At 48.1% G+C, this 19,495-nt stretch overlaps 2 protein-coding genes across 2 annotated transcripts in view; both read left to right on the top strand.

Moving 5' to 3' along the window:
• The first annotated feature begins 263 nt into the window (after positions 1 to 263).
• TMEM225B (transmembrane protein 225B) overlaps positions 264 to 19,495 on the top strand; it is a 29,407-nt gene continuing 10,175 nt past the window's right edge. Inside the window, 4 exon segments of the mRNA XM_029220697.1 lie at positions 264 to 289; positions 529 to 690; positions 16,863 to 17,034; positions 18,402 to 18,479. Of these exon segments, the coding sequence (XP_029076530.1) occupies positions 16,921 to 17,034; positions 18,402 to 18,479 (192 nt within the window). The 5' untranslated portion in view covers positions 264 to 289; positions 529 to 690; positions 16,863 to 16,920.
• Positions 534 to 11,661, top strand: LOC114894204 (zinc finger protein 239-like). Its single transcript, XM_029220696.1, has 2 exons — positions 534 to 690; positions 9,411 to 11,661. Exons 1-2 carry the CDS (start codon positions 615 to 617, stop codon positions 10,340 to 10,342), a joined length of 1,008 nt encoding a protein of 335 aa, XP_029076529.1. The 5' UTR covers positions 534 to 614; the 3' UTR covers positions 10,343 to 11,661.

Below are 19,495 nucleotides of genomic sequence, written 5' to 3'. Positions count from 1 at the left end.
CAACCAATTTAGATCCTAAGTCCACTTGGGCGATGAAGGGCAAATAGAGAAATCTTTTCTGTCCTCCTAAAATCCCTTCTTGGGAAAGAGGACAAACGCCCAAGGAAGCCCCTCACCCGACTCCGCTCTGGACCCAGCTCCCCAGCGGCCCCTAGGGAACCCGCGATCGAGATTAGACCTCCGAGCTGCCTAGACGGGCCCCGGAAGTGCGCGCCGAGGAGCAGGCGTTTCTAGTCCCCCTGGAGGCCGAGGTCGCCGACGCCGCCGGAACGAGCGGCCGGCTGAGCGAGTGAGTGTTGCTTTTCGCCGCTGGGGCGGCGGGAGAGGGTCAGGCAGCGGGGGTCCCGTGGGGTCGGGGTGGGGCGCGCTGCCGGCTGGCCGGGCGCTCCCCGCGGCAGGGTCCAGTCTGCCTGCAGGGAAGACGAGGCTCCCCCGACCGCCCCCAGGCCGGGAACCTCTCAGGAAGCGGCACCTACGGCACGGGCAGCTTTCCCTACATCTGTCCTCTTTTCGCTCTCTGTCCTGAAGTGACTGCCCGTTCCTTGGGTCGGGTTCTGAAGACCTTTTAGAGAAGATCCTGGCCTTGGAGCGGCACCGGGGACTGGACCCGGCCCATGGAGAAGCTGCCTGAGCAGACGTCCCCGGAGTCCCCGTGTCCGTCCCTCGAGCAGGAGCCTCGAAAGAGCAAGGGTGAGGAGAGCTGACCTAGCTGCTTTCTTTGTCTAAACTTTGTCCTTCCCACCGCGGCCTCAGATCAGATGGACACGATTAACCGTGCGCTTAGAATTACCCTGGTGCAAGACACTGATTTTTTTTTTTTTAACCTAAAACTCTATTACATGTAAATAAAGCCTATCACTAATGTTTCCTCTCTTCATGTGTGGAGCAGACAGACCTGCAGCAGCACTGTCCATAGCACTAAGTTTTGAGGATCTGTTATTCCAGCACGTGTTAACTTGCTTGTCCTTTGAGAGGCCCAGTAAACGTTGTGTGAATAAAAGAATGAATGAACCCAGCCAAGTGTGTCCTATACCCCAAGTACCAGGAAAAGAGTGGGCTTCTCCCCCGAACCTGCCTTTCTTCATTAGGGAAGATACATTTTCCACCCAGGATGTAAACTTCGAGAGGGTACCTTGCCTGTGGAGTACAGTAGACAGGCCAGACACCTGCTGATGGAAAATGAGGTTAAACTGTAAACATCAACATTTAAATTTCAATCTACCATCCCACCATTATCTCATATATGCTTGGCCTTTAAAAAAAGGTGGATTTGGATTATTTAATTGAGGGACAAAGGCTTAGATAATCCACATCATAGATTTTGAGATGGCTAAGGTTTGGAGGATTTTTCTTTCACATATTTAGCTTTCTAATTCTGTTTTAGGCTGATTTTTAACTCAGATATTCTATTGAGTTATTATTATAAGGTGCTGAGACTAAGTTGAAAGAAAACGTACCTCTGTTGGCCCCCCCCACCACCACACACCAGCTTAGAGTTGAGTTGGAATAGTTATCTGTGAGAGACTACAGGACAATAAACAATGTGGACGTTCACCTATCAACTGGGTATTGGCCCAGGAGGCCTTAGAAAATCATATATTTGGCCTTGAAAGAATTTAGAGTAAGAAAAGAATCAGAGTTTAGGTAAGAGGGAATAGGCCCTTATCACAGGCTCCTCACTGCTAGTCTTTCTAAGGCCAAGTGCCTTAGTTGCCATCCTAAAATATTTATTTGTGTTAGTTCACAGTGCCCACTGCATTCAGTTCATTCTCTGTAACCTGGCATTCAGGGTCCTCTGCGGTGGGGTTTCAACCCAACTTTAAAGTCTTTATCTCAGTGTTCCCCCAGACAGACCCTGCAAGACTCGTGTGTCTGCACAAGGTAATGCCGAAAACACTTTGCACTATCCACCATTGTGCCTTTGTGTCCTTTTTTTGCGTCGCTGTCCCCTACATTCTCTGCCTACCCAAACCCCACACATCCCAGTGTCCCATGCTTGAAACCTCAGTGCAGGGCAGCCTCCTCCATCAGGTTTCTGAAGCAGACTGGTGGCTGCCAGGAAGGAAACAGACACATGCTAGAGATGTGGAAACCTGTAGGACTTGGTGGTTGACTAAGTAATAGAGGGAAGTTGGGTGTAATCACCTTTGTTCCCTTTGCTATCATACCTCTTAAAAATCTTCACCAGTTGCTGTTAATTTTGTAACTGCCATTCACTTGGTGCAGGGCACTGCTTCTGCTCCATCGAAACTGATTATATCCAGGTTGCCAGTGGCTTAACTAATGAATCCACTGGACATATTTTTTTTTATCCCTAATTTTAATTTTAATATAGTTTTTTAATTAAAAAATTTTTTTTTTTTGGTCTGCGTTGGGTCTTCATTGCTGCCTGTGGGCTTTTCTCTCTAGTTGCGGCGACCAGGGGCTACTCTTTTTTGCAGTGCACGGGCTTCTCATTGTGGTGACTTCTCTTGTTGTGGAGCACGGGCTCAAGGCCTGCGGGCTCAGTAGTTGCGGCACACGGGCCCCAGAGCGCGCGGCCTTCAGTAGTTGCGGTGCATGGACTCAGTAGTTGCGGCGTGCGTGCTCTAGGGTGTGTGGGCTTCAGTAGTCATGGCGTGCTGGCTCAGTAGTTGTGGCTCGCGGGCTGTAGAGCGCAGGTTCAGTAGTTGTGGTGCACAGGCTTAGTTGCTCCGCGGCATGTGGGATCTTCCTGGACCAGGGCTCGAACCCGGGTCCCCCTGCATTGGCAGGCAGATTCTTAACCACTGCGCCACCGGGGAAGTCCCATCCCTAATTTTTTTTGACCCTTTAGTATTTCTGTTGATGTGATCACTGTTCCTTGAAACTCTTGTTCTTTGGTTTTGGAAGCACCGTTTTCTCCTGGTCCTGCCACTTGCCTTCTCAGGGTCTTTCCCATTCCTGTTTCTCTGCTCCCTTCCTTCCTTCCTTCCTTCCTTCCTTCCTTCCTTCCTTCCTTCCTTCCTCCCTCCCTCCCTCCCTCCCTCCCTCCCTCCCTCCCTCCCTCCCTTCTTTCTTCACTGCACCATGTGCTTTGCGGGATCTCAGTTCCCTGACCAGGGATTGAACCCCGGGCCACTGCAGTGAAAGCGCAGAGTCCTAACCACTGAACCGCCAGGGAATTCCCTCCACCCATTTCTTAAACACTGATTTTCCCCAAAGCAGTTCTCAGCCCTCTTCTCTTTCACCCTCGTGGGTGACCCTGTCCCCTTCTGAGACTTCAGGTTGCACTCTGTGCTGAACCAGACATCTGTAAGTGTACTTCTGGACTCATTCTTTTCTGCCATCCCCCACCTCCCTACCTTCCAGTGACTCCCTTGACTAATTTTAGTAGGTGCTTTTCCCAAACCAGAAAACTTGGATCATCCTCTACATTCTCCTTCCCTCTGTATTCATTTGGCCACCAAATCCTGTCAGTTTTTCTTCAGAAAGGCCTGACTCTGTTGCCTGTCACCACCACCTCCTCATTTTAGGCCCATTTTATTTCCTTGGAGTATTGACACATCCCTGTGCTGTTGGTAATTTCCCCCACTCTCAGCTGCCCATATTATTCTCTGCCTATAGAATAAAGTCTCAAATCCTGAGTGTGGCGTATATGTCTCTTCATTATGTTTTTCAAAAAAAATTGTTCAGAGTGACTTTATTATTGTTTTTTTGTCTTTTCATTATCTGGCTCTACTCTTATTTTTTCTGCTCTATGTCCTACTTCCTGCCCACACGGAGCATACATCTCATTGAATTTTTGATCACTACTCCTTAAACTTAGTATTCCCTTTTATGTTTCTGAGCCTTAACATATGCTGTTGCTTTTGCCTGCAGTTCTCTTTCCCTTGTTGATCCCGATCATAGTTCAAGATGCAGCTTAACGTCATTCTTTGAGGATGTCGTCCGCAGTTCACCTAGGGAGGGGTTGTCATTCCTAATTGTGCTTTGAAACAGCATTATAATCTCTTTACCAGAATCTTGCACATAGTCAGCGTGGTACATATGTTTGTTGAGTGATTAAATCAAACAGGAAGTATATTAGTTTCCTACGACTGCTATGACAAATTACTGCAACTGCATGGCTTAAAACAACTGTATTTTCTCATAGGTCTGGAAGCTAGAAATCCAAGAGGGCCAGGCTTGCTCTGAAGGCTCTAGGGAAGAATCCTTCTTTGACTGCTCGTAGCTTCTCGTGGCTTCCAGCCATCCTCCGCATTCCTTCACTTGTAGCTGTATCACTGCAATCTTGCCTCCATTGTCACATGGCCTTCTTTCCCATGCGTTTCTGTGTCTGAATCTTCCTCTCCTTTCTCTTAATAAAGATTCCAGTCATTGGATTTAGGGTGCACCCTAATCCATTATGATCTCATCTTAACTAATTACCTCTGCAAGGACCCTATTTCCAAATAAGGTCACATTCTGAGGTATACATAAATTTGGGGGTGAGGGCTCTGTTTGACCCAGTACAGGAAGCGTTGCTCATTTCTTTTGCTGTTAGAAGTAAATGTACTTGGGATCACACAGCTTTGTAGTTAAGCTGCTTGAAGAGCTGTGTAGATTTCCCCCTCCCTTTAAATTAGAAGCAAATCAGTCTAGAAATGTTTCTTTAGACCTTCATCCACAGGGACACATTTTTTTTTTTTTTTTTCTTTTTGCGGTACGCGGGCCTCTCACTGTTGTGGCCTCTCCCGTTGCAGAGCACAGGCTCCGGACGTGCAGGCTCAGCGGCCATGGCTCATGGGCCTAGCCGCTCTGCGGCATGTGGGATCTTCCCAGACCAGGGCACGAACCCGTGTCCCCTGCATCGGCGGCGGACTCTCAACCACTGCGCCACCCGGGAAGCCCCATAGGGACACATTTGATGAGCCTGTTATTCCAGAGGGCAACTGCTCTCTTCTTGGGCTTCTCTAGCTCTGTCTCAGACTGGCCACTGTCTGCAGAGGTATTCCAGAGGGTCCTGCCATCCATCAGAGTTTGGATCCAAGTTTTTGATATTTCTTATATAAGTGGCTCAAACCCATGAGGCTCAAACCCTCTCTGAATTCTATTTGAGTTTCAGTCCTGAAGACTTTATAAATGGTCAACGTGGGGCCCTCCATGATTCATAGATTCTTCTCTTGATGGAGTAGAACTTCCTTATAATGGATTGCTAGGAAATAATCAGGAGCATTATTGGAGGAAAAGAAATGGAAGACACCTCTTATTCTAGAGGTACTTTCAAAATAAATTGAAGGGAATACACACATACAAAAAACTAAACATATTTCTAAGGAGAGGCCCAAAGTCGATGTGGTTAAATGCCATGAGGAGGGGGCAGGAACTGTATGCTTTAGAGATTCAAAGGAACAATCACTTCCAGCCGGGGTTTGGAGCAGGGTTAAGTTTGGGGAAGGAGGCTGCCTTTGATCTGGGTTCTTGCAGGGTGGATAGGATTTTGATTGTTGGAGTTGGAAGGGAGGCTGATCCAGGTGGAGGAAGAAGGTCGAGCAGAGAAGGAATTGCGTGGGGAGCTAAATGTTCAGGAAACATTTCAGAGTAACTGGAGCATAGAGTAGATTGATAGAGGATGAGACTAAAGGCAGAGCGGAGCACGAGTGTGGAAAATGAATGCCACGCCAAAGAATTTAAATTTGCTTGGCAGAAATTGAAGTATGTGAGCTTTGCTTAACAGGAGGCTAGCAGATGAACATTGCAAATCAAGGAAGAGATTCTAGTTTGTTTAGTGTGAGAGGTGATTAGGATCTGACTTTAGGATATTAGCAGTGATAACAGGAAGGCAGGGGAAAAAAAGTATTGCTACGTTGTAGATAGAAGCAATAGTACTTTTGTTTACTGAGTGGATATGGGGACAGGGAAGAGAGTCACTGGTCATTATTTACCGCACCACCCTCCCTTTTATTTTGAAAAATGTTAAAGCTACAGGAGAGTTGCAAGGCTATCGTACCAAGTACTCACACACCAGAAGTGTATGTGCAGGTTTGGGATAGGTTGATCTCAGGAAACTGGTATGAGAGCTGTCGTGTGGAAATGTCTTTTTCGATTATTGGAGATGCTGTAGCTGGTCTACGAATATCCCCCGTCCCAGTAGATGGGAACACCATCCCTCCTGCTACACAACCCAGAGAGAAACTTTGGTTTCTCTCGTATCCATATCTGTCAGCCAGTAATCCTGTCCATGTGACTGTCAACGTTTCTTTCCAGAATCCAAGTGCTTCTTAGTACCTCCTCTGTCACCGTCTTGGTTCAGGTCGCCATCATTTCTCCCCTGGATTATCGCAGCAGCCTGGTTGGTTGTCCTGCCTCTGCAGTTACCTCCCTCCAGCCTCTACCCAGCATGGCAGCCAGTGTGATCCTGGTAAAGTGTCAGCTCTTGTCTTCCTCTGGTCAGAACCCTCCAGTGGCTCCCCATCTCACTCTGAAATAAACCTCTTACAGACCTGTAGCCTACAGGGTCCTGTGTTCTCTGATCCCCCTTCTGTGTCTCTGACCTCAGTTCTTACTCCTCTCCCCCTTGCTCATTCTGCTCCAGTCACACTTGCCTCTTTGAACACCCAGGGTCTCGCACTTGCTATTTCTTCTATGTGTAATGCTCTTTCCCACATATCCTTATCTCCTTCAAGTCTTGGCTTAAATGTCATTTTCTTAGTCCTCCTTTTACTGTGATATTTAAAATTGCAACCCTTTTGCCCACTGCCCCCTGGCACTCTAATCCTTGTTCCTTGCTTTTTTCCTCTATAACACTTTTATGACCTTTTTTTTTTTTTTTTTTTTTTTTCTGTACGCGGGCCTCTCACTGTTGTGGCCTCTCCCGTTGTGGAACACAGGCTCCGGACGCGCTAGCTCAGCGGCCGTGGCTCACGGGCCCAGCCGCTCCGCGGCATGTGGGATCCTCCCGGACCGGGGCACGAACCCGCGTCCCCTGAATCGGCAGGCGGACTCTCAACCACTGCGCCACCAGGGAAGCCTTTTTATGACCTTTTAACAGTATGTAATTGACATAGTTTACTATCCATCTCCCTTAGTAAAATGAAAGGTCTTTGAGGATTTTTGTGTTTTGCTTACTGATGTATCTCAGAGTCTGGAACTATACCTGGCATGTTGTTAGTGATCAATAAAACGTACTGACTGTTACATGACTTAAAGATGAGTATTTCAAGAGCTGTAGGAAAAGGATCACCTTCACCTTCATGGAGAAGGTGATATTGAACAGGGCCTGAGAGCAGTGAGATTGACATCCTTGACTACGTTGGGCAGGCTGTCAAATCTCGGGCAGTGGGCCAAATAAAAGGCACATCCTCTACAACATCCCAGCCTTCACATATTATGAGTAGAGTGGTTCAACAGATAGTAAAGAGGCTTTGTGTAGGGAGAAGATCAGAATGAGGCTGGAAAGACAGATGGGGGCCAGGTCAGGGCGGTAGAGAAGAAACCCTAGTCCCTGCTCCTCAGGAGCTTGCAATCTGTCTGACAAGTAAGGTAAACACACGTGCAAGGGGACGTAAAAACATTAAACCAGCAATCCATTCACACCTGGTAGAATAACTAACATCGAAAAGATAAGAAATAAAAAGTGTTGATGAGGATGTGGAGAAAAGGGAACCCTCATGCATTGTTGGTGGGAATGTAAATTGGTGCAGCCATTATGAAAATGGTATGGAGCTTCCTCAAAAAATTATAAATGGAACTACTATGTGATCCAGCACTTCTGGGTATTTATTCAAAGGAAAATAAGCCATTCTCTCGAAAAGATATCTGCACCCACAGGTTCATTGCAGCATTACTTACAATAGCCAAGACATGGAAACAACCTAAGTGTCCATCGACGGATGAATGGATGAAAATGTGCTATCTGTACACACAATGGAACATTATCCAGCCATAAAAAACACGAAATTCCTGCCATCGCAACAGCACGGTTGGACTTCGAGGACATTATGCTAAGTGAAATAAGTCAGAGAAGGACAAACACTGTATGACCTGACTTGTATGTGAAATCTGAAAAATCCAAACTCATAGATAACAGAGAACAGATTGGTGGTTGCCAGAGGCGGGGGGTGGGGAGTGGAAGAACTGGATGAAGGGGGTCCAAAAGTACAAACTTACAGTTATAAGGTGAATAAGTCCCAGGGATGTAAGGTACAGCTATAGTTAATAACACCATGTAGTATATTTGAAAGTTGCTTAGAGAGTAGATCTTAAAAGTTCTCATCACAAAAAAATTTGTAAGAAAACCAGTATCCAAATTGAATGTACAGAAGATGAGGGCATATCTGGAGGTGGAGAACAAGTGTAAATATGGCTCTGTGAGACCAGATACTTCTTAAATTCCTTAAAGACAATGACCATTCCCTACTAAAATCAGGGTTGCATATGTTTTAGACTTTCACTGCTGATGGAAATGATACTACATTGGATATTCCTCAGCACCCCCTTCTTCCAGAAAGATCCCCCTAAGCAGAGGGCCTTCTTTCTGTAATACCACTACACTTCAGTAAGCCATATTTAATAAGTAAAACTTAAGAGGAGAAATGTATTATAGTAAACAGGAGATGTTTTTCTAAGGTCTCCCTTAAATACAGCTAGGGTGCAGAATTTTTTGTTTGTTTGTTTTTAAATTTTTGGCCACACCGCGTGGCATGTGGGATCTTGGGTCTTAGTTCTCTGACCATGGATTGAACCTGCGCCCCCTGCATTGGAAGGTAGAGTCTTAACCACTGGACTGTCGGGGAAGTCCCCAGAATTGGTTTTTGTATGTTCTCTTAGAGTTGAAATAGATTTGGAAGTATTTCTCACTACCCCGTGCTTCACATTTTAAACAACTTTCCCCCCTATTCTCCCCTCCCTTCCTCTTGCAAATCCTCCCAGTTTGTACCATTTCTAAAAGATGCATCTAAGGTCCGAGTATGTCATGTTCATGAATGAGCATGTGAGCATCTGTGTGTAGAGAGAGGCTCTCAACAGGAGTGAGGAAGGTGCTGGTGTGTGATTACAGGAAGGGAGCCTTCCCTGTTACCACAGTGACAACGCATGTGACCAGGGTACCGTGTGGACAGAACCTCTGCGTGAGGTTCTTTTATTTATCTGCTCAGTCCCTGCCCCTCCCCACACAGAGCCCCCAGCATCACTCTTCCTGTGTTCTGAGATAATCCCACTTCCCTCAAACTCTGCTTTCCTATTCTGCTAATTCCAGTATATCTGTCTGGTCAGGGACTTCATATATAAATCCTCACTTTAGTTTCCCCACCACTTTCTCCAAATCTGCTCAGCTTGTATCCACCTTTTCCTCCTATTGTGAGGCCATTTTTCGTACTTTTTTGAACCAGATACCCTGGAATACTTTGATCATCCTGTTTCCCACAGGGAGTTTTTATTGTTACATATACTTTTTTTGTATTTTCCGTCAGATGGTGAGACCTGGACTGAGGATCAATTAATTATAAAGCAGAAAACTCTTGAAGTAGGGACACAGCCACATGAAGGAGAGGAATGTGAACGAAACAAACATGCAGGACCCTATGGGTATGGACAGAATTTTGGTCATATCTCAGACTTTATCCGACAGCCACACATTCTTATGGAAGAGAAATCTCAAATGTGCAACACTTGTGGCAAGCTATTCAGATGGAACACATACCGTATTCAGCATGAAAAAATCCACACACAGGAGAAGCCTTATGAGTGTCATGAATGTGGAAAAGCCTTTGGCCATAGTTCAAATCTCATTCAGCATCAAAGAATCCACACCGAGGAGAAACCCTACGAATGCGGTGAGTGTGGGAAGGTCTTCCGGCGCAGCTCACACCTCATCCAGCATCAGATCATCCACACGGGGGAGATGCCTTACATGTGTAATGAGTGCGGAAAAGCTTTCGGTCAGAGCTCAAGTCTCCTTCGACATCAGAGAATCCACACTATGGAGAAGCCCTATGAATGTACCGAATGTGGGAAGGCCTTCAGCCAGAGCTCAAATCTAACAGAACATAGGCGAGTTCACACCAGAGAGAGACCATACGAATGCTGCGACTGTGGGAAAGCTTACAGTCGTAACTCACACCTCATCGAACATCAGAGAGTCCATACAGGGGAGACTCCTTATGACTGTAATGAATGTGGGAAATCTTTCAGTAGGAGTTCACTCCTTATCAAACATCATAGAATTCACACTGGAGAAAGACCCTATGAGTGTAGTGAATGCGGGAAGGCCTTTAGTCGGAACTCCCACCTTATTCAGCACCAGAAGACTCACAGTGGGGTAAAACCTTCTGAATGTAAAGAATGTGGGAAAACCTTCAAGTACAGTTCATACCTTATTGATCACCTGGGAATCCATTCATGAGAGAAACTGTGAATGAAGTGAAGGTGGTAAAGCCTTTGTTTGGAGTTCAGCTCTTAGCGAACATCAGAGAACTCGTGCTGGGGAGAAAACCTCTGGCTGTAGTGAGTGCAGACAGCCTTCAGTCCTAGCTCAACTCTTACCAAGACCTGAAAATCCACACAGTGGACAGATCTCATGGATGTGTTCAGTGCATAAGTACCTTTAGACAGAGTTCCCGCCTTACTCAGCATTAGCCAGTTTGCTTTGGGGGAATGATGGGTATGGGGAGAGCCTTGCTATGTGTCAGAGAGGAGCACGAAAGGGGCGTCATCTGACACTACAGAAGGAATGACTAAAGTGGAAGCTTAAGTTAGCACTACTTTTTATTTGATTTTGAGGATCTACATCAGAGGGAGATTCAATGGTTTTTTCTTCACATCTCCATAATCTTCCGCCAGAAATGGAATGGGTTAGGTCCATTCCAGGGAAGAAAGAATCAGGGCATTCTGGATTCAGACTCATAGATCAGGAAAGCTGCAGTGTGACCTTTGAATCCAATAGCTTTCCTTGTATCTCATCTGTCCTGTTGGTTGTAACTATACATGGAAGTGGCTCTTGGGTCTTCTTGGACCAGCATTTTCCCTCCTCAATGTCCTGCAGACTACTGAATCTCTTTTTGTTTTATATTTCATAGATGCTTTTAATAAATGGGAAAATTTTCTAAGCCCAGTAATTTCTCAGTATAACATGTCATGGGCTTTGTTGTGTGTCAACTCCGGTAGGCTGAAGTGCATTTGTCAGATTTCCCTTTCTTGTATTTTTCGGTTTGTGTGGTCTACAAGGGAGATTCTTGGGAGAGCTGGAGGGTAGAACAGAAGCAGCAGTAATTTTGTAGCTCACACATGTCACTGATCTGCTGACTCACCTCACTGGCACTGGACATGAAACTAGTGTACCTTCCCCAGGATTCTTTTTTGCCTTTACTGGGCCGTGGTTTTCCTTCTCTGATTGAATCCTAGTCAGACACATGCTTACTATCCTATGAGAAGTACACATTTATTTCAAGTTTAGGTAGAGAGAAATGGTTAGCTTCTGGCTGTTTTTAAAAAAGAATCTCAATAATAAGCTTCAAGATTTCCTATCAGGAAAGCTACTGTTCAGACTCCTTTATAACAAAACTTCCATCATAACCTGAGGCAGAGCTTCACTACCGTGTAATTATGGAGAGAAAAGTTTGCAAAGTAGTTGAATAGTGTGATACATGATCGACTGATAAAATTTTTAAAAATCAAGAATTTGAGCACCAATTTATCATGAATATTTTAATCATTAAAGGAGATTCCCAAAGTACCTCTAGTAGGCAGTATATTTTAGATTTATTCTAGGCATCTGAGAGAAATATCTACTTTGTTGTAAACGTTTATGTTTTGATTACAAAAAATCAGATTATTTTTCCTCCTGTTAGCCTGGATTAGTGATTATCTAAAATATCAGTGAAAACTATACTTATGTTGTAGACTCTTGAAATTGAAAGTTGCCTCTGTCTTGTATACCTTTCCCTGCCTGGTCTGGTGCTATGCACACAGGTGTTCAGTGGCTGTGGAGTGAATCTGTTTACTGGAAGCCAAAGTCTTCCTGTTTGTCTCCACGCTTCTCTGCACTCCCCCACCTTCCTCCCCTGTTCCTGTAGGTGATTATCACACTACACAAGGGTCACCTTGCCATCTGGACACCCTGAGTAGACTCTGTGAGGCCAGGTCTGAGCCCTCAGCCAGTGGGCCCACTTACTCCATCTGGCATGTAACCCTCTTCGAGTCCCTTCCACCCCCTTATACCACAGAAAGGGCCCTTTCCTTCTATGGGGTCTGAGAAGCTTCTGGAATAAGGCAGGGCTTGATGAGTGGGGTCTGAAGGCCAGGTCGGATTCTGACTGGCCGAGAAGGGCACCCCAGGACAAGGTAAGTGTGTGGGGTCACGTGCCAGGCTGCAAGAGCGGAGGTGTCCCTGGAGGCCAGGAGAGGGGAGAAAAGAGTTTGCCTAGCAGTATCAAAAGCACTCAAGCGGGGCTCTGATTCTTTAGGCACAAATATTACTAGTGGACAGAGTAGTTCATCAAGCCGTTAGAGCTCAGGTGAACACGAGGGTGACCAGCTCATCCAGTTTGCCAGGACTTTCCCAGCCTTAACATCGGACGTCCCACATCCAGTAAAATGCTCAGTCCTCCGCAAACCAGGAGGGTGGATCACCCGAACCCATCGTGACCTCATTCCGCCCCCCCCCACCCCAATGGCTCCTAGCTGCAGCAGGACCCAGTAGAGCAGAGATTCTTAGCTTGGGTTGCCTACTGGAATCACCTGGGGAGCTTTCAAAGCACTGGAGCCTCAGTCTCTGAGGTTGTGTACATTTGGTATGGGGTATGGCCTGGACTTTGGTGTTTTGTAAGCTCCCAAGTAATTCTAATGTGCAACCAAAGTTGAAAATCTATACAGTAGAAGTTATCAATGCTTCACAGGTGCTAAGAGGACACAAAGAGATCACACAGGATCTGGTGGCTTAGGCACTGAGGGCTGGCAAGAGGGCTGGGCTGGGAGTATGGAGACTCCGGGGCCTGTGTGAGAGGAGACAGACTGGGTGTCCCAGGCCAGGTGGAAAGAGCGGTGGGAGGGACTGTTGTGCTGGGGGTGGAGCCAGCTATTGGGTGGGAGCCCTCAGGGCCTGCTCATTGCCGGGTTCTGGTTCTGTCCTGTGCAGTAAAGCTCTGGTTTGGGTAACTTTGGATTTTCCCTTTGGAGCTTGGGACCAAGGAAAGCACAGAGCCTGGGGGAGTCAGAACTCTGGACTCCAGCCCCAGCTCATGGGCTCTCTACCTACTTTTCCAGCAGACAGTTCCCTCTTCCCTTGCCTGTCCCCCTACCCTAGACCCGGGAAAACATGAAAATGCTTCCAGAGGAGACTATGACCTAAACTTATACACACTTTCTAAAATATTCAGTCCTGGGAGGGGCTGGTCTGGCAGTCCCAAGCCATACTTTGAACACAGCCTTGGGCCCCCTGGGTGAGAGGCATTTCCTATGCTCTGGTTGAGGGGGTAGGAGTCTTTGGGCAATGGGGATCTTGACTTAAAAAAAAAAAAAGTACAACGTGAGAGCTGCTAGTTAAGTTTTATTTGGGGCAAAATAAGGACTGCAGCCCCGGGGGGACAGCGTTTCAGATAACTCTGAGAAATTGCTCCGAGGAGGGGAGGGGGAGCCAGGATATATAGGAGTTTGGCAACAAAGGACAGGCTGTCAGGACATCAAAAGATTATTGTTAAAGAAAACCAGATATCTCAAGGAATTTAGCGCTCTTCTATGTATGGGAAGATGCAAGAGTCTTGGCTCACTGAAATCATTCATTTGCTGTGCACCTCAGTTATCTGGGGCCAGTAGCCTGACACATCCTGGGTTTCCTCAGGGTTCACCACAGGGAGTGGCTGCAGTCTGATGGCTGCTAGGTGGCAGGTGTTCTTTTCAGCCCTGAGTTTCCTCAGCTCACGTTGGAGGGCTGCAGTCGTTGACAACTGTGACAATCCTTTGTTTATTGATATGGCAGGAAATAGTCCATTTCTCAGGGAGACAGGAGGAGGAGGAAGTTGAATTTTGGCAGTGGCACCCACACGGACTGCTTTAATCCCACCAAAGGCCCGTCATGGCCCTCAGAATGAAATCAACAAGACCTTCAAATCCCAGCTCTGCCCACTGACTTCTCCAGCCCTCTGTGGCCTCCCCTTCTCCCAGTCATTCTGAAATTCACTGGGTCCTTGAACACAGTATTTTTCAAATGTAGGTCAAGAGCCACTAGGGGGTCTTAAAATTAATTTATTGTAATGAGTTGAGAGTAGCAAAGGGTAAAAGGAAAAAGTAGGCAGAACTAGAACGGAGTAGAAAACATCCATCACAAAGGTAAGTCAGACTTTTGTTCTGTTTGTGCACAAGGGAGCATGTGTGCAAAGTATAATGTACAGTATTTCTTGCTGTAGAGCAGGTAAAAGTCTTTGCACATTGCAATCCCTTTTTGGGAGTAAGATTCTGTCTAGAAGGGCCTTCTTGGCAGGTCTTCCTTTGGACTGAATTATTCGCGCTCTGCAATTGCCGTAGCATGCTATACTTTTTGTGCACCGAGCACACTTTAAAAAAATGATTTATTCAGTTGCCTGTCTTCTGCGCTTGCTGCAAGCTCGATGAGGGCAGGGACCATGTTCACCTATCCTGGCCTCTGTCATTAGAGAAAGCACTTGTGTTGAGTGGCTGAGTGATAAACCCGGGTTCAGGTTCCAGCTCTTTGTGTTCTTAGACAAGGTCTCTTTTATTTTTTCTGATTTTTTTGTCTGATTTATATACAGAAAACTTGAAAGAATAGAATAATGAACACCCTATATATCGTCCACTTAGATGGACAGTATTAACATTTTTCCATATTTGCTTTCTATCTATATGCTTTTTTTCTGAATCATTTGAAAGTAAGCTCAGATATAACCTTCACCCTAAATACTATGGCATGTGTCTCCTAAGAGTAAGGTCATTCTCCTACATAATCGCAACACTATTAACATACCTAAGAAAAATAATTTAATTCCATAATACCATCTAAAATGGACTCTGTATTTAGATTTTCCCTAGTTGCCCCAAGAATGTGTTTTATAGTTAGATTATTTCAAATCAGAAAAAAAATCAAGGGTCACATTACATTTGGCTTTATATCTCTTTAGTTTCTTTTAATCTAGAATAGTTCCACTTTTTTTTTTTTTAATGACAGTGACTTTTGGAGGAGTCAAGAAGAGTTATCCTTTATAATTTTCTACAAAATTGATTTCCTTGTTTTACTCCGGTTGTATTTAGCTTCCTTCTCACCCCCCTGTATTTCCTCTTAACTGAAAAGAGGTTTAGAGGCCTGATGACACATTTTTGGCAAGAATACCTCACAGGTGATGTCTCCTTCATACTGCTATCACCTCAAGAGGCACATGATGTCAGATTATTCCACCCCAAGTAGTGCTGTTTGTTCACTTGTTTAAGGTAGTGACTGCTAGATTTCTCCTATGTAAAGATATGTTTTCCTTTTGCAGTTAGTAATTTGTGAGGACGATAAACTCCAGCACCATGTGAAGAATCTGTTCCTCTACAGCCTAATGTTTTTAGTAATCATCCATGATCCTTTAGCAACCATCCACGTGATAGTTTGGGCATGTTCTTAACTTGAGACTCAGTTTTTTCATCTGCAGCCTGGGCATAATAATGCCCATGATTTGGATTTGATGTGTAAAAAAGTATGACGATGCTGTCACGGTCTGCCATAACTTCTCCCTTCTTCTGAGGACACCTTTTAGAAAGGTGTTCTAAAGGTGTTCACTTCCTTTTAGAAAGTTTGTACGCTGCTCCAGATAAGTGGTCCAAATCGCCGGCTTCTTAGATGATCCTACCTGCCTGGCCTCTGTGGGGCACAGCTGAGTCATCTTCTTTGGCCAGAGTGGAATGAGCTTTTGACCAGAGCTGAGCCAATCAGAATGCTTCCCTGGGAAATTTCCAACCAAGTAGGGGTGGGAATACGGTGAAGAAGATATTCTTTTTCCCTCAGGTGGCTAAATGTGAGGATGTGAGTCTGGAAGTTGATGTCCCCTGCCGCCTGGAGGATGATAGCCTATGGGGTGGAGGGGATCAAAGCCTCTGAGATCAGGGCAGTGGGGGTCTCCCTGGCCTGGCTCCAGGCCTCCCCAGCTGTACTCTGCCCTGCCCCAGCTAAGCCAATAAAGACCCTGTCTTGCCTGAGCGCTTACAAATCTGGGTCTGAACCTTAGGACAGATAGAATCCTGACTAGTAAAAGGGCCTTTGCTATGCCTCTCCCATGATAGGTGATTCAATAACTTAGTGGTTCATCAAGTCTCAGCCCTTCCTGTTGTCTTTGAATATGTGCTGGCCCTAGTGAAGAGGTGTGAGGAGGTGGCAGACATGGTCCTGGCTTTTTAAAATCTTAGGAGTTACAAATGCGTTTCCTTGGTGGGCGTAGACTCAAAGCAAGGGGGGGCTGGTGACTTATCCGGCTCCAAGTGTGGCCGCTCTTGCCACTCGAACCGGCCCCCCCAGCCCCACCCCCAGGGCCAGGAGCCAGAGTGCCTCTCTTGGAAGAGCCTAAGTTTAAAAGTTTAAAACCAGCCCACGTGGTGAGAGGTGCAGTCAGCCTTAAGACGCGAGGGCAGAGAAGAGCGGAGGAATGTGAGGGCCAGGGGCGGAGGGGGGGGGGGGGCTGAAGGCGATCAGAACGCATGCGCAGGGCAAGGGCGAGGGAGGGCCTGGGAGTGGGGGAGGGGGCTGAGCGAGGGTCTTGGGGAAGGGGAGCGAACTGGCAGGGCCTTGGGTAGTCAGGAAACTCTGGCTTCTTCCAGGCTCGCGGTCCAGGCTGCTGTTTGTGTAGCGCTGCCTCTCTGCGGAGTCCACAGCGAAGTGTCTTCCAGGCACTTCCAGCCATCTCACGGGGGGAGTTACTATTATCTTTCCCGTTTCACAGATGAGAAAACTGATACCCAGGAAGGAGAAGTAACTCACCCAAGGTCATCCTGCTGGTGATGGCAGAGCTGGAATCCGAATTCAGATCCGCGGACTTAAGGTTGCTCCAGCCCCCACTCTGTTCCGGGACTGCGGACCACCCCGGAGGCCAGGTTCCCCCAGCCGAGGGCCAGGTGAGCGGCGGGCGGCGGCGGGCCGAGAGGTGAGAACCCCCGCCCTCCCCTGCAGGGCCCCGAGGGCTCGGTGGGCTCTGCCGGGAGACGGAGCAGACCCTCGCCGGGCCTCGGGGGCCAACGGAAGGTCCGGACCGCGGGCCGCCTGGAGGGAAGCCCCGCCCGGGAGACCGGGAGACTGGGAGACCCCAACGGTGCCTCGGCAGAGGGACGGGAAACAGTGGGGGGGCGGGGCGGTGGCGAGCGGAGGTGGAGTCACGGGTTGGGAGGGGGAGGGCGAGGAAGAGGAAGAGGCCCCCCAAACCCCAAACATTACCGGCCGGCTGTTGGGACCCGCGGGGCTGGATCTGGGGGCTGATGGCCAGGTCAGCACCCATCTTTGGGTCTGGAAAATGTCACTGGGGCTTTGGGGCCACGGAAGGGTGGAGGGTGGTCAGCAGGAAGGAACCTCTGACGGAACCTAAGCTAGTCTGCAGCCCAAGTAGCCTCAAATTACTGGCGGGAAAAGTGGGGAGTGAGGCTCCTCGCGGCCCAGACGGTTCTCTCCTGGTCTCTTCCCGGTCCAGCCTGAGATGCGCTCTATGTTGCTCCTCTCGTTCTTCGCCCTGTGTAGTCCTCAGCTGTCCCTGGCATGCGCAGGGCCTGGGCCGGTGACAGGGCTGCCCTCGGGCTGCGGCGCGATGGCTCAGGGAGACCTTGACAGCGGACACCCAGGCCCCACGGAGCATGCAGCTCTTCTACTTTACAGTGCCATAGGTCCTTTTCAAAATAATAATGAAAACAATTGGTGATAGTAGATGGCAGTAGTTTTGCTTTGTTTTGAATGCCCTTGGCAAAGTAAAAAGTTGGTAGTTTTCTGTTCCCCCCATTCTCTCTCCCTGACCCCCACTTTTGGGAATCCCGAACTGAACTGCTGGCCAGTGGCGACTGGTGAAGAGGTGAGGAGGGAGGGGCAGCTGTGCAGGACTGTGGTCCCTGCCTCCACTCTGACTGAGCCTGGGATCCTGGACCAGTCCATTCTTCTTTCCAGCTGTTTCCCCATCAGTACAAAGGGTTCTCCAAATCCCCCTTTACATGAACATGTCTATGGTCCTTTGAGTCTGGCTCATATCAGTGTGTCCCCGAATTGTATATCCCTGGTGCACAGTCGTCCAGATCCAGCACTGAGGGCTGCTCCATGCAGGACGCTGGCCTATCCCCGGAGAAAGGCCCACAAGGTCCCCCTCACTGGAGAGCAGCCTGGGGTGGGCAAGGGGACAGACAGCTAGGAGGTGGCGCCTGGCCTCTCAGTCACCCCAGGGGGGGGAGGGGGGGGAGGGAAAACGCTGTCCCGCGTGACAAGTTTATGTGTCTCTTCTCCCCAGTAGTTACCAAGAGCCTGCGAGTTCCTGTCTTTTTTCATCCCTGATTCTCCCCATTGGCCTAAGCTGGGCATGGGGCGCCCAGTAAGTACACAGTTCACTTTTGTGGAATGAATGGTTAATGGCTGGTGGCTGGGAGGGTCCATGGAGTGGACAGGACCAAGGTGAGCTTTGCAGAAGTCGTGGGATTTAAAAGGTCTAGAGGTGAAGTGAGGGCACCGCACCCCCCTCCCCCCGGGAAAGGCTGGAGGTGCTTGGGGTGACTATGGTGTTCTGGGAATGGAGGGAGACATGGCGGGTGTGGAGGCAAGAGGCTGGGTGCGTGGGAAACCTTATGAAAGAAAAGCTGAGAAGGTGAGGAATGCTGAGGAGGTGGAAGTGTGGGAGAAATGGAGAAGCCGGCAGGAGCTCCAGGCTAGAGCGTGGGGGAAGGAGAGGGTGACTAAAATAGGGAAGACACCGAGCTCAGCTTTAGACACGTTGAGGTTCATTGGGGGGGCGGGGGGGGCAGGAAGGGGCTCAGACCATCAACGGAAAATGTCCAGGGTTCTCCATTCCATCCAGAGGATGGGGGTCAAGATGCCGCCATGACTCCTACCTGGAGAGCTTTAGAGCCAGGACTCAAGGCTCTCTGGTCTTCATCCTCTTAGAGTAGAGGACACCGAGGCCCTGAAGTTCAGGTGACTCACCAGTACTGGCCAGAGGGTGGAGGGAAGATCGAAAGGGAAGCTTTGCAGAGACGGCAGGATAAATTTTTCAGGGGGGAAGACCTGAAGAAAAGGAAGTAATGAACAACAGAAAGAGGAGAGAGTGCTTTAGAAAGTTTCCAAGCACTCTGACAGCAGTCGGAGGTTAACAGCTGTTAACCCTTTTATAGACAGCAGATTTCCTCTGCCCTCTACCATCAGGCTTGTTCTGCTGTGGTGATCAGCAGATCTCAAAGCCTCAGACACTCCTTGCCCCCGGCTGCAGTGAGAGGGGCATCCGCATGGGGAGCGTGGAGCGGCCCCAGTGCGTGGGCACACACAGGGGCGGAGAGGAGAGGGAAACCCCTCACTCCGAGGGCCTTGTCTTGTGCACAGCAGTGCGCAGCTGCGAAG

Source organism: Monodon monoceros, unplaced genomic scaffold (assembly GCF_005190385.1).
Source record: "Monodon monoceros isolate NGI ecotype Baffin Bay Population unplaced genomic scaffold, NGI_Narwhal_1 Super_Scaffold_13, whole genome shotgun sequence".
NCBI lineage: Eukaryota > Metazoa > Chordata > Mammalia > Artiodactyla > Monodontidae > Monodon > Monodon monoceros.
The sequence above is the reverse complement of the archived record's forward strand: the minus strand, read 5'-3'. Positions and strand labels throughout refer to the sequence as shown.